The 27,763-nt window shown below is 43.4% G+C and overlaps 1 protein-coding gene across 2 annotated transcripts; it reads left to right on the forward strand.

Moving 5' to 3' along the window:
- The first annotated feature begins 763 nt into the window (after positions 1 to 763).
- DSTYK (dual serine/threonine and tyrosine protein kinase) lies at positions 764 to 27,706 on the forward strand. Of its 2 annotated transcripts, none has more exons than XM_075055330.1 (13): positions 764 to 1,143; positions 8,800 to 9,185; positions 15,281 to 15,944; positions 18,408 to 18,682; positions 19,061 to 19,144; positions 20,297 to 20,473; positions 20,763 to 20,892; positions 21,144 to 21,300; positions 22,035 to 22,167; positions 22,355 to 22,468; positions 22,959 to 23,073; positions 24,212 to 24,346; positions 25,376 to 27,706. In XM_075055330.1, exons 1-13 carry the CDS (start codon positions 903 to 905, stop codon positions 25,561 to 25,563), a joined length of 2,799 nt encoding a protein of 932 aa, XP_074911431.1. In that variant the 5' UTR covers positions 764 to 902; the 3' UTR covers positions 25,564 to 27,706. The 2 variants fall into 2 exon arrangements, with proteins under 2 accessions (XP_074911431.1, XP_074911432.1); XM_075055331.1 differs by having other exon boundaries at positions 21,255 to 21,300.
- Positions 27,707 to 27,763: the final 57 nt, after the last annotated feature.

Consider the following 27,763-nt stretch of genomic DNA (forward strand, 5'->3'; position numbering starts at 1 on the left):
GGCGGCGGCGCGGAGCTGTCGCGGCGCCCGGTGCTGCCGGCCCCGCCGCCCCCGGCCGAGCCGGTCCGCGCAGCGCGGAGACGGAGCGGCGCGCCGCTGCCCTGCCCCCGGGGCGCTGCTTTGCCTTTTGTTTTCCCCTTTTATATCTATATTTTTATTGTAATTCTTTTTTTTTTTTAATTTTTTGTCCTCGCTCCCCGCGGTGGAACCCCGCCGCACCTCCACCGGCCCGGCGGCGCTGACCGGGCAGCGGAGCCGTCCCGCAGCGGCCGGGGCCGCGGCTCCGCCGCCGCTTGGCCTCAGTGCGGGCGTGGCTCCGGGCGAGGGGCTCCGCCAGCCGCCGCCTGCTTCTCCCGGTGTCCCCCCCCCCAAACCCCGGTGCTTCCCTGCCGGTCCCGGGCTGACGGCGGGTGGGCAGAAATCCCGGAGCGGGGTTGGCATCCGCGGGAGGGCGGCCCGCCGCGCTGCTCCCCCCCCCCCACCGCCTGCCCGCTTCTCCACCGGGAGCCCGGCGGGACTACAATTCCCGGCACCCCCCGCGCGGCGCGCAGCCTCCCTGCGCGGTTGAACTACAACTCCCGGCATGCCTCGCTCCCCCGGGGTCCGCCCGGCCTCCTCCCCCTTTGCCCCGCGGCGCCCCGATAAAGGTTCCGCGCCGCACGCAGCGCCGTTTGCTGAGGCGCTGCCCCCTGAGGAAGAAGGCGGCGGCGGCGGTGGCGGGGGTAGGGGAGGCGGGAGGGGTGGGTGGGGGGGGAAGAGAAAAGAGAGACGAGGAAAGCCCGGCCGCCGGGAGGGGCCCGCCGTTCCCCTCCGTGAGGGCGGAGAGACCGAGGAGCGTCAGCCTGGCAGGGGCCGAGTGTCCCCCGCGGTGGGGAGGGGATAGCGGAACGGACCCGGAGGCCATGGAGGGCGAAGGGGCCCCTTCGTGGCGGGGTCCCGGCGGGGTGATCCGCGAACTGTGCCGTTCCTTCGGTCACTACAACCGGCACTTGGCGAGGCTGCAGCACAACCTGCGTGAGACCAAGAAGTTCTTCCGCGACGTCAAGTACTCCCAGGGGCACCCCTTCGCTTCGGCGGCTTTTGGCGAGGGTTCTCCCACCGGGGCTGGGGACGGGGCCCACCGGGATGGTCCAGGGCCCGGCGGTGAGAGAGGGACCGGGGGGGGGGGGGGGGGGGAAGTCGGGCAGGGCCTGCGGCGGGCGGGGAGGCCTGTGTTTAGGGTGTGGGAGGAAATGGAGGTGGTCTGTGGGGATAAAAGAGGGGGGCGAGGGTGGTTTGTGGGGCGAGGGGGTTTGTGGGGTGAGTTGTGGCCAGCGAGGGGTGGGGGGGGGGCTTGTGAGGGTTGTGGTGCAGGTGGGAGGGGTTGGGTGGGCTGTGGGGTCTCTAATGGGGGGGTTAGATGGGTTGGGGGGGTGCATATGGAGAGCTGGGGTGCCTTGGGGGGTGTGTGAGGCTTTGTGGGGGTGAAGTGAGCAGGCTGGGGGTGAGGGGGGCTGTTGGGGAGATGGGTCCCTCTGACCATCTTCCTAACCCCCCCCCCACCCCTCAGCTCCCAGCCCCCCCCCCTGCGGGGGGCTGGGAGCTGAGGGGTGGGGGGGGGGTTAGGAAGATGCAGCACCCATGGCTTGTGGGGTCGGTGTTCCTCACGCTGTGTTTGTCATGGAATTCTGCGGGAATAGCGCCGGGCTTCGTTCATCAGCTTTGTCCTCATCTGTCAGTGTTGACAAACGTTGCTGGTGGTGGGAACCCTCCTGCCATGTGCAGGACTTTGTCTTTCCGTAAGACTGTCTTGTGAGAAGAGTTTAGCATGATGCTAAATATTTATAAAGATCTTCTTTATTCATTTCCAAGTGGCTCTTGAGTCATCTCTGGCTACTTGTCCAAGGTACTTGTCCATGCTTGTCTTATGCTTACAATTCGGATTTGCAAACTGAAGTGTTGTTGAGCTCTTCTGTCAGTCTGTGTAAAAAAAGTAGTGTTCCACCGTATTGGGTCTGGCTGAGAGGGAGTTAATTCTCCTCATAGTAGCCCTCCTAGTGCTGTGCTCTGTATTGGTACCTAGGAAGGTTTTGATAACACACCAGTGTTTTGGCTCCTGCTGAGCAGCGCTCACACAGCATCAAGGCTGTCTCTCCAGCACTCCCCCCTCACTAGTAGACTGAGGGTGGGCAAGATCTTGGGAGGGGACACAGCCCAGGACAGCTGACCCAAACTGACCAAAGGGATATTCCATACTATATGATGTCTGTTCAGCAATAAAAGCTAAGAGAAGCAGGGGGGTGGGGGTGACAGGCGGGATTCGTTATTATGACATTTGTCTTCCGGAGCAACCACTACATGTACTGACTCCCTGCTTCTCGGGAAGTGGCTGGGCATGGCCTGCTGATGGGAAGTAGAGAATAAATCTTTTGTTTTCCTTTGCTTCTGCATGCGGCCTTTGCTTTCGCTTTATTAAACAGTCTTTATCTTGACCCATGAGGGTTTTTTTTTTTCATCTTATTTCTCCCTGCCCCATTCTGCTGAGGAGGGGAGTGATAGAGCAGCTTGGTGGGCACCTGGTGTCCAGCCAAGGTCAACCCACCACATCTATGTAATCTGTTGGAATAGAAGTGAATAGTTTCATAAAAATGTTTGTTTACATCTTTCTGTGACTTCCAAGAAGTAGGAACTAGTTGGTTTCCCTCATTCTCTGTGGGTCTCAGTGCTGTTTGAATGGTAGCACTCCACTGGACTTGCTCTTCTGTTTGGTTATTTCTTGTAAAACATTGCTAGTCAAATAGCAATTGCATCTTTGAAAGTCTGCTTATAGGGCTTTGTAGATTTGGATGCATCATTAATTAAATATTCCTGATGTAGGATACAGATTTCACCAAATATCCTGCCTGTTGTTTCTAATACAGAGCACTTATAACCTTCTTTTTTTCCCATATACTTACCTTGACCCAGTTTGACTTTACTGCTGAATGTGTTACCAACTGGCCCTTAAGTATCAGGGCTTCAGGGAAAGGCTGACTGCTTTAGAGCTTATTCATGCAAACAGTAATAACAGTGTAGACTCTTGGTTCAGGATTTCAGACTGCAGAGGTTGTATAACATTTATGGTTCTTAAAAATAAATTGGCAGTTCTCAAACTGGCAAAGTGGTGAGATGTTTCAGGTGGGGCACAGATCAAGTTAATAAACCTGCTCCGTGCTAGAAGGTGGGAATTCATGGTGGCAGTCTTGAGGGAAGTGTGGAAAGCGGAAGGGAGAGGATGAAGAGAAGGACTTGGTATAATAATGGAGGCTGGCAGTTTTCTTAAATGAGTCAAAGTAACTGAACCAATGATTATTATTTTTTAAGATATGGGAAGACACAAGCCTTTGCCTGAAACCCAGAGTCGTGGTATTGCTTATTACCTTTGTGCATCTTTGGACAGAGCTGCTTGTTTCTGTAAAATTTTAGTTGTATTGTACATTTCTAGCACTCTCTGAAACTTAGTGGGTGGTAATAAAGCTTTTTTTCCCCTGTGTAACATGGGGAGATTATTTTAAGTGTTAGTGGGTTTAAGGAGCACCGTTCTCACTGACTTCAGAACTGCTTTTCCCTCGAATCTGCCCTGCCCTGCTAAGTGGTGTCAAAGTGAGAGTAATTTTGACTAAACAGCTCTGCAGACTTTTGGCAGTGCTCTGCAGTGTGCTGAGGTGTGAAAGCTAATGTTTTGTGAAATACAAAGGAACTGGGAAGTGAAATGGACAGGACACTTACTGCCTATGGTTGAAGTGGAAAAATAAACTGTGAAAGTAAATTTGGATGTCTTGGAAACAAAACAAATGTGAAGAATTTTGTTTTGAGACACCTGTGAAGCTAGTGTAACAACATAGAAAGGTAACTGCCCTTCGAATCAATGCAACTCAAGCAACCTAAAGCATGGCCTGGGTTACTCTGTCTAAAACCAGACCTAAGTATCTGCTAAGCTGAGTAGTAGCCACTCACCTTTCAGGTAAGCTGGGACAGTCAGGGTTGGGTACTTGAAGGGGCAAATGTGTACTTGCTTTTACATCCCACCCTCCTCTGTTTAGGAGGATGACAGGCAATATTTGCCAATAAAGGATTATCACTGACCAAATGTTCCCTCTGTGGCCTTAGCACCAGGACTTGGTCCTCATAGCAAGAGAAGTAAAATAAGTTAAAGGAAAAATAATTGCCTTCCAGCTACTGTTTATGATGGGAGGGAGAAAGTCCTGTTTGTGCTGTCTGCATTTCTGAAGCATTCAACAAAATATTGTCTGTTCTCTAGGTCTGCTTTGTCATGAATAGGCTTTTAAGAATGATTTGTTAAAGTACTATGATAGTCCTGTAGCTTTAGCCTGCACAGGTCTGACAACTTTTTATTCTTGGTGCTGTTAGCTAGTGTGTTTTGTACTGACTCTCTGTAAAAAGAAAATCTTAATTAGGGACTCAGTAGCAGATTTTACTGAAATATGTAAAGATACTAAGAAAAAAAACCAGCAACCCTGTCTTCTACTAATTGTAGTTGTTTTCCTCATTCAGTACGTGTAATAATTTGAACTCTTTGACCTAGGAACCTGAGATAGTTTGATATTTCTTTTGCCTTATTTCAGAAGTTTCTGTAAACTGAGCTGTACCTCTTGTACAGATATCCACAGCCTCTCCAGAGTTTTTGTCAGCAGCTGTGGTGTTATCTTAATTAATGTGCGCTGGGGAGAAAGCTCTAGGCTTGGTAGCCTCATGACTCCCTACATAAATGTATTTCATAGGGGGTGAGTGTATTAACCAGAGGGTTTGGAAGAGTTTTCATCCTGATGCTATATTGACTGAGAGTATATACCCTGGTTAAAATGTGACTGCTCTGCCTATATTGCTGTGATCCTCAAAAAGTTAGGACTCCTATTGTGCTGTTAGGTGTGTCAACATAAGAAGATGGCTTTTAAGACTAGATAATGTGTGGAGAGGTGGTCAGGAGGGTACTTGTGAAATAACTCCTCAAATAGATGGGAGGAGGCTCTTGCTAACAAGCTTCAAGTTAAGCAGGAGCTGAAGCTTGGTTCTGCAGACTTTGGGAGCTGCTAACGTCGTAACAGTCGCTCCTGTAGGAACTGCTTATGTTGGTGTATTGATTAGTTGTATGTGTTCTCCTGGAATTAACGCTGCTGTGCTGATAGATGTGTGGTGGGGTGGAACTAAAACTGAGTGCGTTAATCGTATGTCTTGTAGTAGTAAAAGCATGCTGTAAGACATCGCCAGCACCACAGAAACGTAAGGATTTCTATGAAAGGTATTGGTATTTGCAATAAGAAGCGTGAGGGTCTGGCCTTATTTAGGCATTGTTGTCCGCATGTATTATTGAAAATAGAATAGAAAGACAAGTGAGACTGGCAGTGTAGTTGGCCGTCCTTGAAAAGGGGATGAGTAAATGCTTAGGGCTTCGGTAGATTCCATAAATTCAACCTAAGATTCTTCTTCCAAGTGTTTGACTGAATTTTGAGATGAGTCTTGGTGAGAGACGTCCTTGTTCTTGGACAGGCCTCGTTTCATCAAAAGGAGCTTAATAGGATGCACGCGCTTAAGGACTCCCCCTGCAGCCATTTTTTTTGAAGTGTTTATCACATGTCTCCAAATGATACAGTATTTGGATACAGTATGTAGCACCAGCTAAAATATTGGCAAAAGTCCTGTCACAAACAGGGGCTGCTCACATAGATGTGGGAATATCACTACATCTCTTCAGTAAGCAAATTCTAAATCTACTTTTTGTTGGGTACCACAGGAGGTCATATTCCTCCCAACTTGAATTCTTGATGTTCAGGTTAGTGGTATCACCTATTAAGTACTGAATGAGTGTTTTTACCCTGTGTCTGATTCTGATGCACAGAAATAGCGACATACTTTCTGCAATGCAGAATATGAGCAATAGCTCCATTGCTGTGCAACTCGCTTCAGGTTTGAGACCTTGAGGTCACTGTAAGATAATCCAGTGATAGATTCATGCAGGGTTGAAACCACTGCCATGACTTGGGTGCCTTGATGGTGCAGTGGGTTAGTTGTGATACGGCTGAATCTTGCTTTTGGTGCTGCTTCCAGGTTTGTACTTCACATACTTGGAATATCGCGGTGTGACATAATGTTAAATGTAATGGCTTCGTTACTGATACCGCTTGTAGTAAACTTGTTGAATAAATGCTGATCCACAGGGAGGTTGCGTGCATGAAAAGATGAAGGGTGTTTTAAAGATGTAGTATTTATATATCCATCTGTGCTTCGATGATTTCAGCTAAGCTGCTGTATTTCAATCATTTTGTGCTGGCATTAAGTACCCATAAATACAGAGGCTGCCCAGAATGAGGAGAGGGTGCAATCTGCCTCTTCTTTTCTTTTCAAAAGCCTGTGCAGAGAAGGCTTCATGGCCTGTACAATGCCTTCTGAATTGCTTTTTTCATGCTCGGTAGCTGAAGAGTGCGCCTGAATTCCAGTTGAAGTTTCAATAGCTGTAACCAGATCAAAGAAATTCTTTATCTTGTAGATGAAGGCTTAAATGTTGCTATTTGTGCGGTTTTGCTGATTTTTATCTTTTGTGAGCTGTTAGCCGGATTCTGCCCTTAGTCACTTGATGTGGCCACTCTGCTACGGTCGTGGATCTTGAAAGGCTTGTTTAAGAAACAGTTATGAAGAGTCATGCTTCAAGAAGTGATGTCTCCCTCAACCTTTTCCAAACTGTTGGTTTATGGGGGTCAGCATTTGGGGCTGTGTGGGGCAGAGGTGCAGGAGAGGGGCTTGCTGAGACACAGAGAGGGTTTCCCCTTAGTGTAGAGTGGAGTGGAAGGACGACTGATGGAGAGAACTCCTCCAGCAGTCCTATTTCCAGACTGCAGATTTGAAGGAATGGTAAATCTTGGGCAAGATGTTAAAGAAGCCTTAAACTGGGTCTGAGATACAACCAATTACACATGGTGTTGCTCCTGATTTGAATGATTCCAATTAAAATAGAAGAATGGAGTGCTATCAGAATGAGGGCTAGAATAGCTGTTGTACGTTATCTTTAATTTGGTTGGTAGTGTTGAGGAATACCTTGGTATATGAGAGTATCTTGTTTTCTCGGGGCTTGAGATGCTGAAACAATTCTGCATGCCAGAACATGACTCATTAAAAGAATTTTAATAGCCCTGGTGAAACAGGACCTTCCCCTACAAAATCCCTGCTGGTGCTTCTCTGCTGTATTGTATTTAAGTCTATCTTTAAACTGTCGTTCTTATCAGTTTGCCTGATATCAGGGCAATCGTACTGGTTTATAGCTTTCAGATTTGGCAGTTCTTTTGGGAACTGGTGTCTCCATTTGCCATTTCATTCTTGGGTGCCATCTGCCTTCAGATCTGGGAACATGGGCTAGCTTTCTGGCTGTGGTGGAACACTAGCTGTTTTGTACTCACGGGGATTGTGCTGAAGTGCAGCAGATGGGGAATTTGTTTGTATCCAGTTTTTTGTACTACCAGAATTATTCTGTTGCTATGCCTAAGGTAACGCAAAGCTGCTTAGACTTCAGCTTAGATGACTGAGCGTGGGAAAAACTGTATTTAGGACTTGTAAAAGAATACAGAAGCTAAATTCAGTACCGAGACTGAATTAATGTAGTAAGGCAAATGCTAGGAGTTGCAGCATCATGGACTAAGAATTCAAAGGGCCTGACTAGTGGGATGGTACAACTGATGGTTCAGATGGAAGATGGGTAAGGAGACTGATTACAAGGAGTCCTGTTACTTGGAAGAAGATACAGATGTTGAGTAATTTCCTTTTGTAGCTTAAATGTTGTTCTTAATAAGAATATCTGTCAAACTGTGCCTATTTAGTTCAACTGTATAGGTTAGGAAAGATGTGTACTATTAATGCGATCAAAGGAGTGAAGCCATTTCTTATGGTGTTTTAGACTGCCTAGGAGCCTTCTGGCTGCTAGGAAAGAGTGTCTTCCCTTGGGCTCATCTCTACGCAGGCTGGTGAAAGCATGACAGTTTCTTTAGATGCTGTGATTGTATTTCCATCATAGGGAATTGCTGGCAGAGGCTATTAGTTCTGCTACCATGTCTCAGCAAACTTGGTCTTGTCATCTGCTTCATGTAGAGAAGCAATTTTGCAAGAATGCCTTTCCTTTGGGCTAGGAAGGAGGTTTTGCTGCTTTAATGTCAGTGATCCTAGAGTTTGGTCAACAAGCTTGTGCAGTAATACCCTCGGGATTTGGTAGATGCAAAGTATTTGACTTTTTTAAGTGTGTGGGTGGAACCGTCACCGATTCATAGTTGATTGAATTTATTTCTGGTATGTGACAGGAATGTTCTGTACAGCCAAGCCATCAAAACTTGGGAAGAGTTAGCCTTAGTGACCCATTGGGCCTCCTTGAACTCTGAAGCAAGGCGAAACACTGTTCCAATCCAAGGCAAAATTAGCCCTTTGGTTGTTTCAACCTTGACAACTGTTTTCTCTTGACTTTTAGGCCCTACCATTCATCTTCCACTAACCTGCTGAAGAGAGCTCTGTGTAAACACTTCCCAGTGAAATAGGTGGGGAGAACAATAACAAATTGTCTCAATGGCTTTGTGAGAATCAACCTAGTGTGGACCTCTGTGTTGGTGCAGAAATGCTGAATTGCTGACACTAGTTTCAGAATACATAAGCAAATTCTTGGTGCTATGTGGGTTTCTTGGCGGGCTGTGGGGCAGCAATGTCTGAACTTTTGCATTCAGCTGGCTTAGAGATATGAGACTTATTGTTCAGCCAACCTGTTCTAATTCAGTCTGCCCTCAATTTTAGGGCAGAATTTCATTTCCTTCCCTCACCATGAGGAAGAGCATCTCCAGCGGACTGTGAGCTGGCACCCTTGCCTTCTGATTCTTGGCCAGAACTGTAATGCCAAATGCCAGTTACTCAACATACTGCTGGGTGAGAAGCTGCTCCCTACCACCAAAATCAGCAATGAGGAGAATTGTAAGAGGCGACGGATCCGTTTCACGCATGGGACACAAACACGGATTAGCCTAGCGCTGCCTGAGCAGTATGAACTGGTCCATATGATGGCAGCCCACCGAGGGCACTGGGACACGATACCAGAGGAGGACTTAGAAATTCATGGGGACAGTGAAGATCCTGCTCACCAGATAGCGGAGCTGGAGGTCATGCTGCCGTACTCACTACTAAAGGTAACTAGGTGTCCATGTACCATTGTTGTAGTGAACTTGAGGTGTAACGTTTATAGTCCCTAATAAAGCTAATGGTGTAAACTCTCAAGCATAGGAATTTTTTTTAATTAAAGAGAAGTTGCAAGTCTGGTGTTAGGATTTTAATTGAGCATCGCTGTCTATGCTGGTGTGCTTTTGTTTCAATGTTGACTCTTAGCATTATCATTCCTGTGTAATGTTTCCATCCATCTCAGAAGCCAAGCTTACTCAGATGTAACTCCAAGTGTCTCCTAAAATTTTTCTCCAGTTTCAAGGTCATTCAGAGTTAGCTTTGCTGTCTGATAGTAGCTAGAAGCTGTCGTACAAGAATATGTACTTTTTTATCTCTGTCCTGAAGAGCTTGGTGTCAGAAAAAGAGCTTCTTAATTCTAACATCTGATAAAGTGACCTGACTTCATTTGAGAGGGTGGCTTTTTACATTTCTGTGGTGTCAGTGGAAATTGAAGGTGTTAAGAACAAGAAGGTGGGAGTCTGTTCTCAGTGCTGTTTCTAATGTTGTTAGTATCTGTGACTTTTCTTTTACTTGTCCATAAAACGTGTTCCTTTCCTGCAAGTGTTGCAGTTTGGTGTTTGGGAAATATCTCTAAAGGTGGGGGTTGTATTTCATAGCTTTTTATAGCTTACGTTGCATTTCATATCTTATGTAGAGTCTTTGTTGCAGTATAATACTTCTGCAGCATTGTGTTTGGCTGTTGAATATCTGGAATAGATAATTAATTCTTAAATATAAATTGTTTAAGTGCAAAGAATATGATCTGTTGTCACATAAGTAAGAGTATGAACTTCTTTGTTGAACAGTAAAGTAGCAAGGTAATTTTTTTCTGGAGCTATGAATCAAGACGTGATTGTAAATAGGCAGAAAATGAAGACCCAGTCTATCTTCATCAGTTTGAAATACATTTTACAAACCCAGACTGTAGCTAAACTTAAGCCTATCCTAATGAGGTCAGCTGAGTCAATGCTATGTTGTAGGGCATTTGTGGCTTCCAGTATCCACTGAAAGAGAACAGAAGTGCCGTGTTTGTATAAACTGTATGTGAGGCATCCACTACTTTCCCAAAGAGCACCAGATCAGCTGCTGGTGCTGCAAAGCAAATGCCTGTTCTGGATCTTCTGCTTCTAAAATTCTGTCTTGCTATGCATAAAAGAGTATTTAGCTTTACATTTATTTTACTTGGTTACGTTTTTATTTGGGCCAGTTCAGACACACTGCAGTTTACAACCCTCTTTCAGATTTCTCATGTAAGTGACAAAGATCTCTCTGTCTGGCTTTGGTTATATTTAGGACACTTAGATGAAAACAGCTAGTCAGCTTAATCTGAAAAGGATTGGTGAAATAAAAAGCTCTTCCAATAGAAGGAGAGAGGGTGAATCACAGCTAGCTTCAGATTGATTCCTTACATGAATTCAATGGGCTAAAGGAAGAACAAAAATTTTTTTAAGGCTGTTAGGAGAACATAATGTGTTTTGGCAGGTAATTGGGCTAGGGATAGCTTCCTGTTAAATTACAGGAGTCTGACCTCCTGTTGAGAGACCTGTGGGTTTTTCCACCCTTCTACCTGATGTGCATTCTCCATACAGCTCAGCATACACCATGACAACAAAGTTTTTTAAGTAAATACCTGCTAGTTATGGACACTACTTCTGTAACTAGTGGAATATATATCTGGAGCAATAATGGATGAGGTTTTTCAGACACTATCCAAAGTTGCATGTCTGTAGAACTACTCTGAAGGAACTTCTGCTTTTTCTTAACTTGTGAAACAAAACTAGCAGTTTAATAATTTGTGTGCTTGATGATAACATGATATTCAATACAGATCTTAAGGATTTAGATTTGCGCAAGAACTAAATAATTTGGAGGAGCTCAGCATCTTTTGGGCAGAGGGGGAGGGAAATCAATCTGAATTTTACCCCACTTGTTACCTAGAATCCCTGTATTTTTATCTATTTGTTTTTCTCCCAACAGCAGAGTGCTTATAAGTAGTACTGTGTTTCGTGATAACCTTCCGTTCCAGATATTCAAGCACCTTACTGGTGTTTGAAGAAACATTTGCAGGTCCTTACTGTGGGCTTGAACAGTTATAGGAGATGAGAATTTCATTTGTGGATTTCTGTTTGAAATCATATTCATTCCCCATAGTGAGGTCACTTATCTACCAGTAGGCTACCATCAAAGGAGCTGTCGGTGACTTCAGGGCCTGGGGAATGTTGTGCAGCTTTTTAGGCCTAAGCATCTCCTACCAAGAGACTTAGTTGCACAGACTGGCTTGGACACCTAGATTACATGCTGCTGTTTTGTGCAGGCACTTAATGCCGAATCAGGCTTCTTGGTGTAGATACTTGTTTGCTAAATCCAAACTCATTAGCCATTAGTCCAGTAAAAAAAGGCTAAGTTATTTGTTAGGTTAACAGTATCCAAATAGTAACTAAAATACTTTTTTTACTTGGAGAAAAATTTGATACAAGTGTAGAATATACCACTTTTTAATATTGAACTGCCAGTGGAGCACCCTGAGTTTTCTTGTTTAGTCTGATATCTAGGGTGGGACCATGCTTGCTTTTCTGTCTTACTGAAGGATGTCTTAATCAAAACTTGTTTCACAGAAAAGGGGGTGAGGAGGAGGGAGCCAAAAATTTCATTTGCATGGGTCAGCTGCTGTGAGAACACTACCTTGTGCTAATAGGTATGTGAACTTAGTTATTTTTAAATGTAAGATTATCAGGGAAGGAAAAACTTTGGCAAAGCTGCTGTATTCCTTGGGGATGACTGTGCACAGGAATGCATCTAGGTCATGGGGAATAATCCATATAGGCAGACAGATTATTAGATTTATAGTGGGAGTAAATAGTTGGCTCTTTCCCTAAATCTTATCAGTTGTGCCTGGAAGCTGAAATGGACTTCTATGAAGTATTGGGTTTCACCTGGATGGTACAGCTGAATGGGAGGAGGTTAACTGGGGTGAAAGCTTCCTTTTTCATGCCTTTGTCTTGCTCTGTGCTTCATGCAAATTTGAGTCTTGGGCTGAAAAGTTTTAGCCAGGGTTTGTAGGGAAAGAAAAATTTTCAGCTGCTCTGACAAAGCTGGAAAATGAATGAAGAAATACAAGATGGTTCTAAGCTCTAACAGAAGAATTAGTTTGGGTTTGCATTTCTTCAGGTACTATAGTAGCGATGCAGGTTACATGAATTAGTAGCTGTTACAAGTAGCAAAGAATGTGGTTAAGTACCTATTGGGTGGTTATTTTAAAGTACATCCTGCTTAAAACTTGGAAGAACATGCCCTGATCTCCTTCTTGAGGGTATTTTTAACATGTTTGGTTGTGGCATTAGCACAGAAAACTGAAAAGCTTTCATGCTGGCTGAGACACTCTTCCTTCCATGCAGCATCGTCTCACTTTGGGGTGTGCTGAGGTGCTTCTGCCATGTACCAGCATTGAATAGCTGAAGTTGTCTTCATCTGTCCCTTTATGCTGGCATAACTGAGGGTAGAAGATACTGAAAATGCCAGCACCATGAAATTATTCTTCCACCCATGTGAAACCTGTTCTCTGTTTCTAGTTTTGCTCGCTTAGTAATATGTCTTTTACAGAGGAAGAATTCATGGTCAGAAAGAGCTTTGCTTCTCTGATTGTTTCATGAGCGTGTACACCTCACAGGTTTTCTTGGGCTGGCCCTTCCAGCAAAGGTAAAACAAAATTCCCTGATGAAGTGGGGTTCAGAGTCATTGCACAAAATCAAAGCAATTGTGTTCTGTAAAGGACAGCAGTGTTTGCTGCAGACCAGTGGTGTAGTTCAGTTTTCTTACCTGGGATTCTCTCTAGATTAGAGTTACTGATCTTCTGACTTGGATCCCCATGGAAACAGAACAAACTGGCAAGATATCAGAAAAATGGGGGGGGGGGGGAGTTCTGAGTAGAACCTAGGGATATATATGTACCGCAGATTAATAGGGAGGCAATGAAATTAGCTCACATATGTAATAAATGCAGTAACTGTCAGACATCAGTGATTCACAGACTATTCTTGGAAGGTAGAGTATTCAAATTGGCTTAGAAAAAGAGTGAGCTGGGCCTTCAGTCATAATTTGCTTGGTAGGAGTTTGGGTAAAAATCTGACTAAATGGGGTTAGCTTCTCAATACCTCAGTTAACTAAGCAAACAGTGATTAAACTGCCCGAAGCCTAGCAAAATAGGACAAGGTCCTCTTGGGATGTAGCAAATAAATGCTTTTTAACTGATCTGGAAATGAGGAATTATCTGTTGACTTAGTAAAATGGCACACTTCAGTGGTCCCTGAATGCATTTATTGAGACTCCGCTTGTCTTATTGTAGGTCAAGACCTACTTGATCCTTGATTTTAATTTTTGTTCTGGCATATGGGATGCAGTGGTCATCCTGGCATTGCAATTCTGAATCCATAAATGAGTATGTAGTGTGTCTGCGTGGTATTCTCTTTAAACTGTCTTTTTTATATTGCTGTTGACAGCACCTCTGCATCCTATTTTAAGTGGAAGAGCTGTAACTCTGATATTTGTGTACCTGATGTTCAGATTGCTGAGTGGGAGGCTTTGATATTTTAAAAAGGGCCTTTTAGTTAAGGAAAATAGGAGTGCAGTTACTTGACAGCAATTTCATGCTTACAGCTCTGTCAGAAGTGTTCAAGTGTGTTTAGCGGTGTGACTTTGTGAGAACCAGCTTAAAAATTTTAGGAATCCAGTGTAAGTCATGGGTATTCCCCATAAAGGAAGACTTGATCCCTAATAGTATGAAGCTGCATAGACAGTGCTTAGACTTCTGTAGGACATTTAAAAAAAAAAAAAAAAAAGAGTGGGCAAGAAGTGTTGCTAATGCTCTTTGGAAAAGTCTGAGAGCCCTCTATGGAAACAGAAGGACCAGTTGCTCATGCTGTGTTGGGTTGTGTGTGTTGGTTTTCTCCCTGTCTCCTAGAGACAGCACTGGCTTCCTCCTTTGTTTACAGTCACTGGTGTGAGTCATCCGTCCTGGTGAATATTGCAGCGCTGCACATCCCATTCTGCCTAACCTCCTGTGCATCAGACAGGTTTGAGTTCAGTGCCGCGGAGTGCCATGGCAGTAATGACTTCGTCTTAGCTCTAAGAGCAGTTGGGAGATGTGGTCAAGTCTTTTGTTTTTCTGATGGAGAAAAATGATTGAAGAATTCTTAATTATCACTCCCTGTTATGAGTCAAGAAGATGGCACTTAAACTCTCTCTTCAGTTCAAAGCCTTTGACGCTTTCTTTCCTTATTTTAGTAGAGTGATATATGCAATTCTAACACTTCTTGCATGTCCAAAGGTGAATCTTGTCTCCTTCCTTAGAAGGGAAGGAAGCAGGTTTCAGAACTAGCCCTTTTTAATAGGGTTAGTAAGAAGTGATGTTAGCAGGAGCATACGACCAAAGCAGTGAAACTGTGCAATAAGAAAATAAGTAAATAGAATACATCTCTCAGCTTTTGGTTGGATTTGAAGAAAGTCATAACTAAGCTTGTCACAACCATCTGTTCCTCCTTGTCTGTCCTTTGGCTGTGAACTCTTTGGAACCGTTTTTTGTACTGCCTTTGTCTTGGCAGTAGTCGCTAGTGTAGTGCTTTCTACCGTTGGAAGCTATGCTAAAAACTGACAGCATGGATATCTCCTCAAAGAGCTGCAGATCTGGTAGACATCAATGGGAGAGGTTGTTGCAAAATGGTACATGTATAAGCTAAAGAATGACAGCTATTCTGCAATAGCGCTTATCTGGGAAACTTGTTCTAAGTTTTGTTCTGAACTAGGCTAAAACTCAAAGGCACTTGGTACTAAACAAGAGTTTTGGAGTCAGTGGGCACTAATCCATGTCTGGCTGCATCCCTGCAAGAGATCTATGAGCAGCCTTGCAGGTAGGCTATATACTAAAGCGTGGTGCTGTATGTGAGACTCCATAACTGTTCTAAAGGGTTTGAATGTTTCTGGTTTTGTGAATGAATTACAGTACATTTTTGCATGTATCAGTTTTTAAAAGGACAAACCTTTTTTTTTTTTTTACTTCCTCACTTGCTAGGAAGTGGACGTTGTGGTAGCACCATGTCGTGGATTCCAGTCTGCTGAGGCCACCTTGGGAGAGTACGTGAACCAAGTCTTGCCTGTTGTCATCTTTGCCATCAGCGAGGCTGAACTTTCTTCATCAGATGAGAATGAACTGCGTGAAATCAAAGAGAAATTCTCTTTGCCCATTTTCTTCTTCAAAGTGCCAGAATCGGGGGTTGACCTGATCTCTCCCCAAAAAACTGATAATGAAAAGTCCTCTCTTTACTGCCAGCTGATGGACTTGGAGTACCTGAGTACCAACCACTGCAGCTGTGGGGCACCTGGTCCTGATGCCGATGCCCAAAGCATGCTGGTGGAGCAGTTTGAGAAGCTCCGTCTCCTAAGCACTTTTTCCAGGCAGGTGCTTCAGAAGCATCTTGTGGCAGCAGCTACCAGTTTAAATGAGGTGCACTGCCGCTGCCTGAACATCTTCATCAATCAGGCTTTCGACATGCAGCGAGACCTGCAAATCACCCCCAAGAGGCTGGAGTATACCCGCAAGAAGGAGAATGAGCTCTATGAGTCTCTGATGAACATTGCCAACCGCAAACAAGAGGAGATGAAGGACATGATCATAGAGACTCTTAGCAATATGAAAGAGGAGCTCTTGGAGGATGCTGCTAATATGGAATTCAAAGGTAACTACAGGCAGGAGAGTAATAGGAACAAAGAGGTTAGAGGCTTTAAAGGAGAGTAGTGGAGTAATATTTGCCATCTGCTAAGGGACAGTTGAATGGCAGTCTAGACAAGTGACTGCAAGAAAACTCAGAACTAATACTACAGAAAAATCCTTCGTGTATCTCCTGGGTAAAAAGCACTGTCCTTAAATGAGAGGCCTGAACATATTAAGTCTTGGTTTCTTGCTGCACAGTTCTGGCTTAGGGTATTTTACTTCTCTGCTTTACTTTCCTATTCTGGTGAAGGAGAAACTAACTCTTTCAACTTTGCCTCAGTGGATGTGTTGAGACTTGGGAATAAATCTGTCCTAAGGAAAAAAAGCTGTTTGAGTTTAGCGGTGAAGGCTTGATTTGTACTTTCTGCTTTGAGAGAGGTTTGCATAAGACTTTTGGGTATAGAACCTCCTAAACTGAAATCCTTCTGGGTAGGTAAGGTTTTCCTTTTAAAATAAATCAACACAACATACTGTGCTCCTGAGGTCTATGCTTGGCATTTAGTGTGTGTTTTTGGGAAATGTGAGAATTCTCTCTACATCTAGTACCAGAACTTCCAGCAACACATAAGCTGGAAGCATACAGAATGATGTGTAGACTGTGAAGGGTGAGAGGCTATCCAAATTTTGTCTGCAGGAATACGTGGTCTGTCATAAACATAAAAGTGAAGATTTGTAGGTTGATACTCCACAGCTCTTTTCTCCTCTGCTTGCTAAGCAGAGGTTTAGTGTAACAGTCATTTCTGTTCTAAGGAAATGCGGTTCACTGGGCTAATGGGGAAAGATTTTTCTATTTAAAATAAAATCAGGAATATCTCTAGGCTGTTGGTTTAGAAGAAATTATTTTTTGTGAATTGATGCTCTTCTGAGGCATGAGAGAGAGCCCAAAACTCTAGATAATTTTGTTTGTCTTGACTGACTTCGTCCCAGTTTCAAACTGGAGTGTTATCTCCAGGGATGAAGAGGAGGAATGATGGATTAGGTTTAATCCTGCAGGTTAGGATCTGGATCTTTTGGCTTCCGCAGGTGGGAAGTGGATAAGGTCTTTCCTGTTTCTTGAAATGTTTGCTTTGTAGTGCCCATATAAAATGTAGTCCTCAAAGTGCTGCTTGTAATTGCAACATAACCTATTTACATGCTGCAAAAAAACCCCCAACAAACTAGCATACGCCAACAGTATAGCGTGCCTTAATTCTACCTGTTTAGGGCTGCTGTTGCTCCATTATCAGGACAGGTAATAATAATTCCTGTATTCTGTCTGTCCCATTCTTTACAGAGCTGGAGCACTGTAGTGCCTGAGTTCAGGATTCTGTGTGAGCAGGAATATGTTTAGGGGCAGCACAAGATAAAATACGTGCAGTAAATATGTGTATATGTTTATTTGCACAACAAATACGACTTAAGAGTGTAGCATCTTGTTGGCTATCAGTATTTGAAGTAATATCCTAAAAGAAGGGAGGTGTTATTTTGAGGAGCTAATGCCATCTGTCGATCACTGGATTTGTTTTAAGTAGGCTAGACTGTTGTTGGCCAAAATCCAGAGACAAGGTCTTCCGCTCCTGGTAGTAACGTAGTATTGCTCAGAGTGGTTACAGTGCGTGAGCAGTGATTGCTCAGTGCTTGTTTAAAAATACCAAGTGGTAATCAACCTTTTTTCAAGGTATCGGGAAAAAATTTAATGTAACCGGTGTGGCTGTTAAATCACTTTCTTCATAACATTCAACATTCAGCAGTGCTTATGGATTGCAGCGTGGCCTGGAAGAATTTCCTGATCTGTACTTCTTTAGATAGAAAGACAGCTTTGTGCTTCTGCCCTTCAGTTTTTGAGATGATGGTTGACTTGTCATCACTGTACCACTGTAAGCCTGTAGTAGCTACAGAATGCTTGTATAGAGTCTATCAGGTGTTAGAGTTGAGTATCCTGTGAATTCGAACACCAGTGAAGGGAAGCAAACATCACAGTATTTTCCACCTTGGTCAGATGTGATTTTTTTTTAGCTTCCCTGAAACTGGAGTAACCAGGTGTGTATTCGTGGAGCTACTCTAATGCTTTAGTACTTTCTATCAGAGAATACCAAATTACTCAAGGACTGGGTTTGGGACCTCATGTAAAACTGGCATTGTAGCATTAGACACGCAGACTGGCAAAAACTTAATCCTTTGCAGTTGTCAGTATATGTGTTGTTCTGTTGCTCGTGAGTTTTTTTGTATGACTTGGAAACGCTGTTGGCTTCACTTTATATCATCTGGCTCTAAAGTAATGAACCTCTGAAGGAGCAAGACAGCAAAAGAGCGTTTGGAGCAGAAGCTGGCTGGACTGGGGCTGTACTGTAGCTCCTTTGCAAAACATGCAAAGCAGCTCTCAGGTAGCCATTGTTGCAACAATGATACGTTGAATACAAAAGATGCCTCTTGCTTTTCTTTTGTGCAGATATCATCATTCCTGAGAATGGGGAACCTGTTAGTTCCAAGGACATAAAGTGTTGTATTAAGCAAATTCAGGAACTGATTATTTCTCGGTTAAACCAAGCAGTTGCCAACAAGTTAATTAGTTCAGTGGACTATCTGCGAGAGAGCTTTGTAGGGACGCTGGAGAGATGTCTGAAGAGCCTGGAGGAGTCTTGGGAGGTTTCAGTACATCCTGCAAGGAGTTTGGAGAAGTCAAAGGATGTTTCTGTACACATCACAAGCAATTATCTCAAACAGGTATGGTGGCTTAAATGGCTGTCTAGAATATTCTTAATAGTTGTCTTTATCCCGATCCAGCAAGGGTGGTAGGAGACTGAGATGCTTAGTCAAATTAGAGGAACACAGCTCTGGAGTATGTGTGGGTCTGGTGTCATTAAAGGAGGTGCTAAAACTGGGGAACAGTCACTTTAAGGCCTAGTACTTACCTTTCCTAAATCTGTATATCATAATCAGATTACAGCCTAGAAAACACCTATGAGCTTAATGAATTGAACCAAGTGAATCATGGAGTATCCCATATAGTGTCCATTTTTTTGTTTTCAGAGGGTCTTGCAAACTTTGTAGTGACTATAGCTTGCAAAGTTCCCATACTTTCATCTTTCCCCTGCTTTCCAGATACTCAATGCAGCCTATCATGTTGAAGTCACTTTCCACTCTGGCTCAACAGTAACCAGAATGCTGTGGGAACAGATCAAACAGGTATGGGCATCTTTATAATTTATTTCTGGTATGTGTCACTGTATAGTGAAATGCTTTTGGAGCAAGGAATAATGTGAATACTCACAGCTGCTCTCTAAATTTTGACTCTGGGCACATGCATTGGAAAGCTGTTGCTTCCCCATTCAGCACTAAGGCTGTGTGTATAGTTTATCCCTGGGGATGCTATTATTTAATTTAAAGCAAACACCTCTTTAGTGTTTTCTTCCTGTTCTGAAACAGCAAAGGAATGATGAGCAGCATTGTGAAACTCCTGCTGTTTATGTTTTTGGGTAACTAGATGTTTATTTGGGTTTGGGGGTTTCTCCTGGGTTTTTTGTTTGTTTTGCAATGTATCTTGATTCAGGTCAATTCACTCTTCTCCCTCCAGAGCAGACCAAATTTCTTCAGGTCTTTGTTTTAAATTTCTCTCTATTAAAGCATTCATCTTTCTGAAGTTCCTGCTCTGAGCTGTTGATGACCTTTACTGCCTTCTCCTTCTTGAGATTCCTTGTATGGATGGGTGAGAGGAATATGAGCTTTTCCCAAATAGGTGCAGTGCAGACTGAGTAGTAACAAACCTTCAGATTCCTCCTTCAGCCTGGGAGAAGGATCCCGACTGGGTGTGCAGCAGCTGGATTTCTGTGGCTTCTAATAAAGGGTGGGGCAGGGCATCTTAATCAGCCAGCAATTTAAGGGAAGTGCATACCGACACCTAGGATTTCCACACCTTGACAGTGTGTCTGTCCAACAAAAAGCTGCTTCACTGTAGCTTTCACCAGTTTAGGAACACCTCTCTTCCTGAGTCTCTGGGTTACTGCTTATGCTGCCTGTTCTTTCAGCCTACAAGCTGCACCACAACTGTGTGGCTTTCCACGTGGTGGCTGTCTGGCTGGTCAGATGTGAAAGGATGGTTGGCTTGTAGGAATGAACTGAGCAGATATTCAGAAAAATCAAATCTCTTTAATGTGCATGTACAACAATGTTGTGATCAATACCTCTAAATTGTTAGTAGTTACTGTAAGGTAATTATTTAGTGCAATTCTATGTGCAGATGACTGTTCATTATTACAAGGTAGCTAAGCAGTCTGAGTAAATTGACTGACCCTTTGCTTTTTTGTGCTAGTGCCTTAATTCTGTTTCCTGTTTTACTAGATAATCCAGCGGATTACATGGGTCAGCCCACCTGCTATCACCAGTGACTGGAAGAGGAAAGTTGCTCAGGATGCTATCGAGAGCCTCAGTGCATCCAAATTAGCCAAGAGCATTTGCAGCCAGTTCCGGACCAGGCTAAACAGTTCCCATGAGGCTTTTGCAGCTTCTCTGCGACAGGTGAGTGTACGGAGCTGTTCAGAAGGTGTCTTGTTTTGTACATTGCCCCTTATGGAAAGAGGATTTTTAATTGCAGAGGTAGCTAAAAGAGCAGCTCGTGCAGTTAATGCTGTCATTCTGCAGGTAGAAGTGGGAGAGCTGATGCAAGTGCCTTAATACAAGGTCCTATTTTTAAATTAGGCATGCTTTAAGTAGGATCTCCACTCAGTTGTGCTATGACCCTCAACCTTGCTACACTAGGGCTTCAAACTAGGCAGGATTACAGTGTATATGTGATAATCTCTTGTAGTTAGAAGATGGCCATTCTGGCAGGCTGGAGAAAACAGAAGACCTGTGGCTGAAGGTGCGGAAGGATCACGCTCCTCGGCTGGCACGACTCTCGCTGGAGAGCAGGTCCCTCCAGGATGTGCTGTTACACGGTGAGCATCGTGCTTGGTGTTCTCTGTATTATTTTCTGCTCCCTCCTTCTGAAGCAGTCAGTGGGTGTAAAGGAGTAGGAGTGTTTTGCTTTTCACTCAACTACTTCAGTGAGCCTCCATCTGACACATACTGAGTACCTTGAATTGTGCAGCTGCTGGCCCATTTAAAACTCTGGGCTGCCAGCCTGATAGTGTATGGGAAGAAATAAACATGTTTTAATGTCTGTCTAAATGTATGTTGTGCCTTACAGGCAAACCAAAGTTGGGCCGTGAGCTAGGCCGAGGACAGTATGGCGTGGTCTATCTGTGTGACAGCTGGGGAGGGCATTTCCCATGTGCACTGAAATCTGTTGTTCCTCCAGATGAGAAGCACTGGAATGACCTTGCACTTGAGTTTCACTATATGAGGTGTGTATCGTAAGTGTTTTTCTCATTCCACATGGATCTCCTTAACTTCATTGCTGCAAACAAATTCTATTTGCATTTGCATAGGCAGAACCTTGCTTGCTATAGTTCTACTCTGCAATCAGTGGCTTGACCTCATGAAATGCTAAGCTGCCATTTCTAGCAAAGGCAAGACAGGTTGCCATTGCCACTGCAAAAATACAACAGGCAGGCAGACATGCTCCTTCCTGTCTTGATCTGGTTCTCTGGTGTCTACACTCTTTGAATGCTTGCTATTTTGCAGAGTAAATTAGAATTAATAGAGTATGATAGCAAACAGTTCTTCTACACTGATTTTTGGTGTTGAATCATCCCTCCTTTCCCAATCTGTCTTTGTCCTCTCTGAACTCATGAAAGAAAATGATGGGTCTACACTGCAGAAAACCGAGCTCCTTTTCAGTAAACAGCTGCAGGCAGGCGCTGCAGTACAGACAGCTGAAATAATACAGTATTTCTTTGGTACTATAACCTTTAATAGGCTTTCTTGAGTTTAATTGGATCAGACAGCTGTATATTATTATGGTCGTTGGAACTGTGGGGTGCTGTGAATTTTTATGGTACAGCACATGGTATAGGTGTATCTTACTGTTGTACTAAAGCTGCAGCTATTGGGCATTTTTCCTTTACAAAGTGAGGCTTGGCCTGGGGTGGAGGGAAGGATATAAAATTACCAACTTTCTGTGCTGAACTTTCTCTAGGTCTCTACAGACGCATGAGCGGCTCGTACATCTCCATGGTTCTGTAATAGATTATGGCTATGGAGGAGGCTCCAGCATTGCTGTCTTACTGATAATGGAACGGTTGCACAGAGACCTCTATACAGGACTAAAGGTAACAACAATCTGTGTGTGTGTGAATACTTTTTTTTATATATATACACATTAAAATCCACACCTAAATACCTATTAATCTGTAAAACAAAGCTAGAATTGCTTAGTTTTCAGTGGTTTTGCCAAATAAGAGTAAGCAACAGTAACTTCCACTTGAGGAATTAAATCTGTGTTTGTTTATTCTTCAGGCTGGGCTAGAATTAGAAACACGATTACAGATTGCCTTGGATGTAGTTGAAGGAATCCGTTATCTTCACAGTCAGGGACTTGTGCACCGGGATATCAAACTTAAAAATGTCTTGGTAAGGACAACTTTTGTATCTGGCTAATCCTGAAGTCTTATGAGGCCCTTTCAGTGGGAGGGAGAAGCATAATATAAGTGAAATAGTAGCTTTCTCCATACAGGATCTTTTAACTTGTGGTATTGTTAGCCACAACTAGGCTTGCAGTGAGGTTTCCCTAACTCATTTTCAGGCAGAAAGCCTAGGGGAAAAGGAGCAGTAAAGTGACTTCTCTCGAAGGTAGAGAGCTTGAGCTACAAGTAGGACTTCCAGTTCCTGGTTCTATTAAATCCCAGCCACACCCTCTATGTAGAAGACAAGTGAAGGCATGTCTTGTTACTGGGCTTAACTAGGTAAAAGTCTAAGAGCAGTCAAGTAATTGGAGAAGCTTACTTAAGAACAAATGCCCAACCCTTCAACTGTAAACGTAGTTTAAAACCTTAATATTAAAAAGCAATACTAAAACTGAGAAGTATGGTTATCAGCTGCCTGTGTGTGAATTCTTCTACAGCTTGACAAAAAGAATCGAGCCAAAATCACTGACTTGGGGTTCTGCAAACCAGAAGCCATGATGTCTGGCAGTATTGTAGGCACACCCATTCATATGGCTCCTGAGCTCTTTACAGGTATGCTCGTTGATTGAATCCACTACTGTCCTGCTCTGGGTTGAATTTTGAAGGCCATTACTTTGAATTAATATCTCAGCTTGCTTATGAGGGAAAAATAATTAAAAAAACCCCAACAAACCCAAACCAAAAACAAAACCCAGAAGACTATCTGTTCACAATGTGTGCTATGTATTTTTTTCCTGTATTTTAAGTGTCAGTCTTAAATCTTTGCTTACTTGAACGAGAACTATGGGATTTATAAGCTTTGCTGAAGTGATTAATACTCTTGCAATTGGAAAGCTAAATTACTAGTTATTAGGAAGCTGGAAATACTTGGCTTTCATAGGCAAATACTTCAGAAACAATCCCCTGTAAGGAATTTCCAAGCTGTTACTAACATGTGGAGTGTGTTCAAATTCACTATGCGTTGGGGTCCTGGCAGGCGCTCTTTCTAAGGTTTTTTTTGTGAGCACTCTTACCGTAGCACTTAGAGGTCCATACCACACTTAGCAGAATCCTTTTAGTCTATCTGAGATGCTGTCCCTGCTTTGACAAGATTGCAATCAAATTGAAGCAACCCTATTTGTGTTTAATTTAGAAAATATTATTCAGGTCATTAGTACTACTAACAGTGAAATACTCATGACTAGCAGGCTAGACCTTGACCTTACGGAGGTGAGCATTGGCTTAGCCCTTACACACTTACTGTGCTCAATCTTTTCTTGTTCAGTGGGTGAACTTGCTATAAATGAGTAGTTGCCAAACTTCTGGATTGAGAAGCTGATGTCAGCTCCAACGGACTCCTGGGCTAGCAGCAGAGCCAGGCAGAACTGATAGTCTTAAAAAATGTTGGTGTTTAAATCTGAAATACACTGAGCACCTGTACCTGCAGCGGTCTGTGAACCTCAGCTTGGGAACTGCTGGTACAGGTTAAGCGTATAAATCCTCCGAGAATTGGAAGGTCTTAACTTTTATCCCTCCACCTTTGGCAATGACTCCTGATGTGTTACCAGGCTTCACACGAGTCTTGCCTTCTGGCAGTAAAGTTGTGGTTTTAATTTGAGGAAGTGAAACACTGAAATTAGTTCTGGGACTCTTCAGTTTCCAGTGATGAAGATGTTGTTTGCCCTGCTGATCAAATGTATTTTTGTCACAGGAAAGTACGATAACTCAGTGGATGTTTACGCATTTGGCATTCTGTTTTGGTACATTTGTTCGGGACATGTGAAGTTACCAGAGGCTTTCGAGAGATGTGCAAGCAAAGATCACCTTTGGAACAATGTTAGAAGAGGTATAAATGGCTTATTTGAACTCCATTGGTCGATAATTTATGCTTGAGTAAAATTTGAGCAGATGAGGAAGTCCATTTTTATCCTCTTGTAACTGAAAGGTAAAAATACAAATTGTATTGCTTCATTGATGGTCTAAAGAGTAACACTTGTCTAGTTAAACTTGGACATATTCTACTGAAAGTCTAACTAAAATTAGCAGGAATAAAGAAAGGCTTTCAGTTAACCACCTCTTTGCCAGTGTCCTAGGAACTGTGCTAGCACACTGCTTAAACCAGGTGAAGTAGTACAACACTTATGATGTAAACCAGACCCCAGAATCAGCCAGGCATGATCCCCTAAAGAATGTTTAATCCCTTGCAATTTCTGGAATCTGCAGTGATCTGTACATTCAAATGCTTAATATGCAGCATGCTGAGGAAGCTGGATGTTGAGTAAAACACACTGTGATAGTTGTTCCCCAAAATATAAACTTACTCTTACGCTTGTGTAGGTTTAGAGTAGTACTGTGTTTTGTGGTAGCTTAATCCTTCATGCTGTGTCATGGTATCAGAATGCTTTACTACTTTGTGACCTTAGTTCCTGTGCATATAATCTCTCCCCTTCTCATGTGAAAAAGATTAACTCAGATGAGTGAGTCTTGTATTTGGTCAGAAGGCTGCACTCACTGCTTGTTCTCATGTTGAACTTGCTCCCAAAGGCACCATTATGAGCAGGTGGGGTGGGGGGACTTGTTTTCTTATGGGGGAGGGTATTAATTTTGCTCCCAAATAGTCGCAAAGGGGAGGCTCTAGTGAAACTACATGTGTTGGCCATCCTCTGGAAGCGTGCATGATCTCCTGAGTGATTTCAGCAATTCTCCCAAAGATGTCTCAGCAGCACTGCTGAAATGTAAGCCTTTATCAGGAGCATTAGACCCCAGACAGTCCACTTTGGTCACTTCAGCCTGCACCAGAGCATTGAGCATCAGGCAAAGCTTCTCTCAGATTTAAGGTGTACTGATGGTAACCAGGTCCCTCTCCATTTTCCAGGAGTTCGCCCAGAGCGTCTTCCAGTGTTTGATGAGGAATGCTGGCAGCTGATGGAAGCCTGCTGGGATGGAGACTCCTCCCAGCGCCCTCTCTTGGGGATTGTTCAACCTATGCTGCAGGGGATCATGGACAGGCTCTGCAAGTCAAGCTCTGAGCACCCAAATAAAGGGTTGGATGACTCTACTTGAAAAGGAAGCGCAGAAGAATTCTCAACTGTGGGAGAATTCTGAACCCCTAACTCTGCTGATGGCTTCTTCAGATGTAGCTCTTTGTAGCTAACATGAGTGGGACAGGTAATAGCAACCAGAAGATTGCTCATAGAGGTGAGACCTCGGGGATGTTCCATCTTGAATAGCAGGCAGAGAACTCTCCCCCGGTACACCCCCATTGATGCTAGTTACCCTGTTGCAGCTTTTATTATGGAGTTGTGCAAATAAGATAGAAAATCCACGCCCTTGAACTAAAAGGGATTTTTGCCAATCCCACACAAACACCAATCAAAGAAAAGCATCCTGTGTGTTTCAGGTAGCGTCTGTGTTGCCAGGAGTTGATCACAACAGTCTTTACTCAGTAAAGTAAAAACGCTTCCCATTAACTGATGGTCCTAGGTGGCCTTTGGTCTACACATAACTATCCCAATCACTTATGGATTGGCACCAATTGCAGTGCGGTTGGAGAGGAAGGAGAAAGCAGAAGCTCTAGGCTAGAAAGTGTTTAGAAGCTAAGAGCATCTATCTATATTAGCTTCTTGCAGCACTCAAAATGTTTACATTGACAGGAGCAAAGCTTCCGTGTTTTACCTAAGGGGGTTTATCTACTGTTCCACTGCAGTGCAAATACCCCATGTTATAAGCTATTTATCTCTTATGTACCCTTCACCTCTTACTTCTGTAAACAAGCTCTCTTTCTGGTAATTTTGCTTCATAATAGTTATTTGAATGTCTGAAGAAACCTGACCTTTCTTTTACAGTCTTCTGGTAAAATGGAAGACTGCTCAGAGATTACATATTGTAATTCTGAAACAAAGTCATTACAACTAATGACTGTCCATGGGGAAAATGCCAATTCATTTTAATTAAGTTTGGGGTTTGAATTAGTTGTAAAGGCAATGACAGTTTTAAATTGTGCTAGCTATGACAGACATATTTTTAAAAATAAGGTTTCTTCAGCGTTTTTAAAGTCACATGCTTGGTGAGAGCATGCTTGAGGGAAAACAGGTCATTCATTCTTCTTCAGTAGCTGTGTATTGTGGCTGTGTCCGTTCATCTATCGTTTCACTCTGGGATCTCTAATTTGGCTGTATTGAAAAGAATAAAAAATCAGGGGGGAGGGGAATCCTTCACAAGGAAGGTATGGGCTGGGGTGGTCCTGCTGCCCTTCCCAAGAAGGCTGCTTCTGAAAATAACATCCTTGCCTTTTGCATTTCTGGGCCAAGATTGGCTGATCTTAATGTAAAATACTTACAGGGTGGAGGCTGAAATAGAAAATGCACCTTGTTTACTACATGAGGAAATACTGAGTTGGCAAGTTCTCCCTGGGTTTACTGTTCCTCCTAGCTGCAGAGGATGGGCATGCAATGGCTTTGTTTCCCAGGAAAGTGAGCATGCTGCATCCAAAGTAGTGTAGGCATGTGGCATTACTGCACTTTGTTGCTGGAATTTATTGGCTAGTATACAGCAAAATTACAACTGATAGCCTGCCTGTTAAACAGCTTGAACAAAGGAAAGGGATACATAACCCTGCAGTATTAGTTCAGTTTAAATCTTCCTTTCTTTGTGCAATAAACAGAATTAATGCGCTTTTTTATATTAAAAAAACCTTTTTTTTACTTACCTGCACATGTGGGCATTTTTCTGGTCTGTGATGGCATTAACAGTATGGTTCTATACAGATACAGCCTTGCCAGCTGCTCCAGCTGAAAGTGCAGCAACCAAGAACCACATGCGCAGAAGAACGAATACTTTTCCAAAGTAGAATCGTTAGGCGTTTCACTGCCTTGGTGCACACTGATGCCACCTATGACACTAACAGTATTAACTCTGTTCTGCTGTGTGTCGTGGTTAGTAACCTTATTTAAAAATAGAAGAGTCAAGGTCAGTCTCTGGCAATGAGTAAAGGTAGCTTGTGTAAATAATAAATGTATGAATAAAATTTGAATCTCTGTATATGCAATTCCAGAAATGTCTTGTATAACTTTTCCTGTGTAGCCATCTCCAGACACTTATCTGATGCCTTTTTATTGTTATTTGTAGCTACCTTAATGTCTTGTTTCCATTTGGTTTGTCTTTTTGCATGTGCGGCATTGTAGATATGCAGCTCTTCCCAAACTCAGTACAGCTACTTCTCTGCATTTTTTTTTTCCATTGGGTATAAAGTCTGCCTGATTTC

This window comes from Buteo buteo, chromosome 23, assembly GCF_964188355.1.
Source record: "Buteo buteo chromosome 23, bButBut1.hap1.1, whole genome shotgun sequence".
Classification (NCBI taxonomy): Eukaryota; Metazoa; Chordata; class Aves; order Accipitriformes; family Accipitridae; genus Buteo; species Buteo buteo.

Bases quoted from the DNA above. Each gene is read 5' to 3' on its own strand.
- DSTYK (XM_075055330.1), top strand. From the start codon at position 903: ATGGAGGGCGAAGGGGCCCCTTCGTGGCGGGGTCCCGGCGGGGTGATC. The intron at 22,168-22,354 runs GTAACAACAATC...TTTATTCTTCAG, and splicing joins ACCTCTATACAGGACTAAAG to GCTGGGCTAGAATTAGAAAC. The intron at 22,469-22,958 runs GTAAGGACAACT...ATTCTTCTACAG, and splicing joins TCAAACTTAAAAATGTCTTG to CTTGACAAAAAGAATCGAGC.